The 5,807-nt window shown below is 46.7% G+C and overlaps 1 protein-coding gene across 1 annotated transcript; it reads right to left on the bottom strand.

Moving 5' to 3' along the window:
* Positions 1-648: 648 nt before the first annotated feature.
* On the bottom strand, positions 649-4,518 carry GPR27 (G protein-coupled receptor 27). Its single transcript, XM_051980835.1, has one exon. It carries the CDS (start codon positions 3,474-3,476, stop codon positions 2,277-2,279), a length of 1,200 nt encoding a protein of 399 aa, XP_051836795.1. The 5' UTR covers positions 3,477-4,518; the 3' UTR covers positions 649-2,276.
* Between the last annotated feature and the right edge of the window lie 1,289 nt (positions 4,519-5,807).

Here is a 5,807-nt window from a genome sequence, read left to right as displayed (position 1 = left end):
TGTTCCTATCTTTTGCTACTGAAAATGTCATCCCATTAGTTTTCCCCAGGATAAACTCATTAAGAAAAATATTCCTTAAGGAGAAAAACCTAAGAAGTTCTGGAATTTGTAAGCTCTAAGAATTAGCCCAACTACTTTCTACTTGAGCAATATCCTACCTATCTAAAGTTTGGCAAACTATACTACTCCTCCAAGCATCAGCTTTAGTTCAAGGTTCTCCACGAAGTATTCCTATTCTGATCTCCCAGAAAGCTCTTTTTTCTCCAACTTCTTATTATATGAAGACTCAGCACAATATTCCACTTAATATTGATTATGCACTATCTTTTCTCTTCAACTAGATTAAAACTCCTTGCAGGCATAATCTCTCATACTTCCCTTTATGTCCATCTCCCAACAAGGTTAAGTCAATCCTGGGCACATAGCCAACATTCAACAAATGCTTGTTCATTGATTGTCAGAGCTAGCACATCTAAAAATTTTTGAATGGCTCTAAATATCTTATCTTAAATGGCACTATCCATTTCTATTTTCACCTTTCTATAGATGAACTAATTTCTATAGATGTGTCATATAAAAATAGTGCAGTACAGACACAGATATTTAAAATATTTGGTATTTACTATGTAAACGGTTTCACACAAAATCTGGTATATAGTAGGCATTTATTTGTTGAGTTTGTTGAGTTTAAAATTTTACATGAAAGTTTATTTTTTTTTATTTAACTCTCATTATTTGGTGAACTCCTAGAGGACAGTTACCAAGTATCATTTACTTTCAAATGTGATTTAGTGCCATGGATCATATTAAAGAAAAGTTGCAACATGACAAAATATACTAGAGGCCTGATGTAACATTGCTAGTCTTGAAACAAGTGTTAGTGTCTTCTCTAGAAACTAACATTAATAAAAGAAGTCACTCAAGGATAAAAATATTGTTATATTTCAATTTGTGTAATGCAAATGAGAAAAACAAATTTTTAAATGGAAGTTATATTAATAAAAATGGAGCATTGTAGACAGCACTTAGAGATTTTACATTTCATTTTAAGATTACAAGTCTTACAAAGAAGCATTCTTTAAAATTATAGTGCTTATTAATTTAAAATAACCATCAATTTAACAGCACAGCATAAACCTGGCCAAAAAAAAATATTTTATCGCTCAAAAGTAGTGTACCATAATTATCCATCCATTCATATTATTAACAGAAGAGCAATTTACTAAATGGAAATGATTACATAACACAGGAAAAAAAAAACCCTAAGCTATTCAATGTGCAAACTCTTTCCATAAAATTATTTCAACTGATCTTTATTGTCAAAAAACATTTAAAAGCAGTTTTAATTAATGTCCTTGACAATGCTATACCAGCTTGTATCTTGTATCCAGTACATAAAAAGACATGCAATATTTTCTTTACACAATTAATCAGAACACATTTTTATATTTTGAAAGTTATGATTGTACAGAAATGTTATCTGTTATAGAAAACAGTGATTTTAATATAGAAAACAGTCATGTTTTACAAGTATTTTCCAGAAGTGTTATAACTGTGTTGATGAAGTTAGTAAATTTCACTGCTTAAAAATTACTGCATTACTGCTGCTGAATTAAACTCTCCAATTTTAAATACAGTTTCTCGGAAAGTTCTTAATTATTTCCAAAGGAATAGTGCAATAAATAACCTCACTCCCAATTACTGCTACAATGTATCTACAATAGCAACAGCAGTTGTTTAACTGGCAACTTCAAATTTAATATTTTGGTCCGTTAGCCTGGTTCTAACAGAAGACCCTCAAGAAATTTAACCCATAAAATTGTCAAAAGTTCCATTCTCTTTTACTTCATTTCAAAATATAATACCACTTGAGGTTGTCAAAAATAGTTTCTGTAGAAAACTGGTCTTGGCCTTGCACAAATAAAATTAGTTTAGGCTTTATTTAAAAAAAAAAAAAAAAAGATGTCAATTCTGTACAAAATGAGGCAGGGTTTATTGTCCAAATCAAAATCTAGTTTAGAAGATTAATGTGAGCCAAGACTGTTAGGAAAGGAGGTGGGAAGAGATACCCTATTCAAAAGCAAATACCAATTCACAAAAATTATTTTTCACCAGTCTGAATGTAGATTCTGTCCCCATTTACACTCTGTGATCTCCTTGTAGAAGACAATCTAGAAAAGGGGCAGAAAAGACTTGATTCTCCCCTCCCCTCCCCGAGAGGGAGAATAGGAAAACAGCCCATGGGGAAGGGGAGGAGCAGGGGGGCATGGGCGCTGTTATATGCCAATGCTTTTCAAATCGCAGAGCAGGGTTCCCTGAGTGGTCTGGGGGCTCTGGCCGCAGGGGAAGTGGGCTCGAAAGCAGACTCGGAGCTCCTTGTTAAAGATGAAACACAGAATGGGGTTGACTCCGGCCTGGGCAAAGGTGAGCCACACTGACGTGGTCAGGTAGCCTTGGGGCACGGCGCCGGCCTTAATGAAGACCCTCAGGTAGCAAGCCACGATGTAGGGGCCCCAGAGGAGGAGGAAGAGAAGAGTGATCATGTAAAACATCTTGCAAAGCCTCTTCTCGGTCTTGAACTCCTCCAGCACGAGGAGGCGCCGGGCCTGCCCCCCGGGACCCGGGCCGGCCGGGCGGATGCCCACCAGAGTGGGCGGCGTGGGACCCCTGCCGAAGCCCGCGGTCCAATTGGCGGCCGCCTGGCCCGTGGCGCCGGGCCCGTGAAAAGTCCAGTTCTGGCTGACGGCGGGCACCAGCTGCGCGGGCTTCATCTTCCGGCGGTCGTAGATGAAGAAGAGCAGGCGAAGATAAACCAGGTGGGTGGCTCCCACCACGGCGGCCAGCATGAGCATGAAGCCCAGCGTGTCGTTGGCCCCGACGTGGCGGTGTTCGAAGGTGCACTGCGCCTCCTCCCGGACGAAGCGGTAGGTGCCCACGTCCAGGACGGGCGGGAAGGCCATGGCCAGGGCCAGCACCCACGCCACGCACACCACCGCGGCGCACGGCCAGCCCGTCAGGCGCTTGGCATAGAAGCGGTGGTGGGCTATGGCCAGGTAGCGGGTGACGCCCACGCCCAGCAGCAGGAAGGCGGCGTGGAAGCAGAAGAGCACGGCTAGGAAGGCGAGCAGCTTGCAGCCGAGCGCTCCGGGAGGCGGCGCCCCCCCAGCGGTGCCTGCGCCCCGGCGCACGGACAGCAGCACCGCCGGGAAGCAGGCGAGCGAGCGCAGCCCGTCGGCCAGGCACAGGTCGAGCAGCAGGTAGTAAGGCGCCCGGTGCAGGTGCCGATCCCGGAGGATGAGCAGCACGAAGAGCACGTTGCCGGCCAGGCTGATGCACAGGATGAGGCTGAGCGAGGCTAGCTTGAGGCCCAGTGCGGCCGGGCCGCCGCCCCCGCCGCCCCCGCCGCTGCCCCCGCCGCCCGCTGCGCTGCTCGGGGCCGGGCTGCTGGCTCCTGCCAAGTCGCTGGCGTTCGCCATCTAGGAGCCTGGTGCTCCGGGAGGAGTAGGCGTTTGTTCCCCTCCTCCTCCTCCCTCCCCCCCTTCTTTCCTCTACCTCCTCCTCCTCCCACTCCTTTTCTTCCGATTCCTTGTCTTCCTCCTCCTCTCTCCTCCTCCTCTTCTCACTTCTTCTCCTCTTTCTTCTCCTTCCCCTCCTCCCTCTCCTCTCTTTTCTCCTCTTTCTCTTCCTCCCCCTCCTCTCTGCCTTTTTCTTCTTCCTTCTCCTTCTCCTTTTCCTCTTCTTTCTCTTTCTTCCCCTCCCTCTGCTAGCAAGACTGCGGCTGGGGAAGCTTCACTTACCCCGCCATGGGCCCGGCCCTGGCCTCGGTGGCTCGCGCCCACGAAAGAGGGAGAGCAAGAGATGCTGAGGGATGGTGGGCGGGCGGCCCCTAGAGCTCCTTCTCCTGCACCTCCTCCTCCCTCTCCGGGGCTGCCTCCTCCCGGTACCTGGGGCCAGGCCAGTCCTCCATGGTGCGATCCCTTATGCAGCCCGCTGAGGATTAAGCCGTTTCAAGGCCTGCCCCTCCCCGCCTCCCCGAGCCGGAGCCGCGCCACCACCTCCTCCGCCGCCATCCCACAGGCTGTTTTGTGCAAAGATGCGAATTGTACAGAGGACCACGGCTGCCGCCGCCTCCTCTTCTCCTCTCCTCCTCCTTTCTGACTCTTCTCCTCCTCCTCCTCCTCCCGCTGCGGCTGCGGCTGCGGCTGCGGCGCGCCCGCATCCAAGCGCCAGTTTCAGAGAGGGAGGCAGGGCCGCGCCCGCTGCCCCAGCAGTCCCGCAGCGCCAGCCCCTATAGTGCGTCTGCCTTCCTCTTCCCTAATTCTTCCTCCTCCTCCTCCTCTCGCAGCTAAAGCCGGCTCCCCGGGCGCCGACACTGATGCCCACCTCATCTCTAAACGATCCAGTCCCAGACTCACCCCGGTACTCGTCAGCTTAAAACACTGTTCCCCGAAGGGCTCAGGCCTGTGCTTGGCTGTGGAATATACATAACCCTGCCCGACCTTTATGGGAATCGAAAATGGGGGAAGGGAGGGGGGAAAGAGGGGAGTTGCATGTCACCAGCGCTCTGGATTGAGGGCCTTCTAAATTGAGGCTATCCTCTCTTCCCTCGAACTTTCAGTAGACTCAGGAAGGACCTTGAGTTGAGACTAGGACAGATGATAGTCCACCTTATATCCACCTGATGCTAACTTCCTGCCTGGGATATATCTCCTTATGTAGGAACTCCAGCTGTTCCCATTTTGACATTTTTTTAATGCATCCCAATGCTGCTGGAGAGATGCTGGAATAGGTACGCAAGAAATATTCCTTAGTTGATTGAAAAATCTCCCTCTCCAACTATCAGGTGCAATTCATCCCTCCAAGGAAGATTATCTTTTCCAATCTCCCCATCCCTATTGTTTTTCCCATTTTCACTACTGATCTGAGTATTCATTTCCAATCCTTTTGGCCCTCTGCTCAGCTCTTTTGCTCTTTTACAGTCCTGTAAATTCAAATTTTGTTTCTGTCCAAATGCTTCTGTTTCCAGCTCCTTCTTCCCATTATACCATCTCCTGCTTTGAATGGGTCAAACATCTTCCCCCAGTTTTTTAAATATGGTCCAGCTCAGGGGTAAGTCAAGTCAAATGATTTCAAGTCAAATGAACTATGTCTCTCCTGAACTATCCCACCTGCAATCACAGATAAAAGCTGGGAGAAAAGGGGAAGTTTCAAAGAGAAAGAAAAGACAGTAGGGTGATCACCAATATAAATCCATTCCTCATTCTAGTACTTTCAACACAAATTCATCTTTCCCAGGACTTCTGGATTCAGAGATTTCTTCATTTTGAATATTCTGTCCCTTGAAGAAAACCACAAATCCCCCAAACCTAGTAGTAGAAGGTCTTCCTGAATTACTGTGGTTGGAAAATGCATTACTTTGAACTCTAACTGAAGTTAAGCTTCTTGGAACTCAGCCAGTATGGTTTGGGGATAATACACAGAGAGATTAGCAAGGAGACCATATTGGAATCTTCCCTCTTTTGGTAGAAACCACCAGATATCTCAAACTCTGTGATCCTATGAGCATAGGACAGATTCACATATTTGCACCAAAATAAGTAGTGAAATTGAGAAAGCAAATATTTAAATCAACCTTGATGCACCTCAGTGCCAACCATGTACCTCATTTAACAAGTTCTCTGTGGAAAGGCTAAAAATTCATCCAAAGCCTCTCCACTCTCTGGTGTCTCTGAACAACCTACTGGGCTCTGCTTTAGGTTTCCATTGTAGCTACTAGGAAAAAAACAGATTTAAAATTTTTATTTTTA

Source organism: Antechinus flavipes, chromosome 1, assembly GCF_016432865.1.
Source record: "Antechinus flavipes isolate AdamAnt ecotype Samford, QLD, Australia chromosome 1, AdamAnt_v2, whole genome shotgun sequence".
Taxonomy (NCBI): domain Eukaryota; kingdom Metazoa; phylum Chordata; class Mammalia; order Dasyuromorphia; family Dasyuridae; genus Antechinus; species Antechinus flavipes.
This window is presented reverse-complemented; position numbering and strand designations above follow the sequence as displayed.

Excerpts from the sequence above, each read along its gene's own strand:
- GPR27 (XM_051980835.1), bottom strand. The coding sequence starts at position 3,476 with ATGGCGAACGCCAGCGACTTGGCAGGAGCCAGCAGCCCGGCCCCGAGC.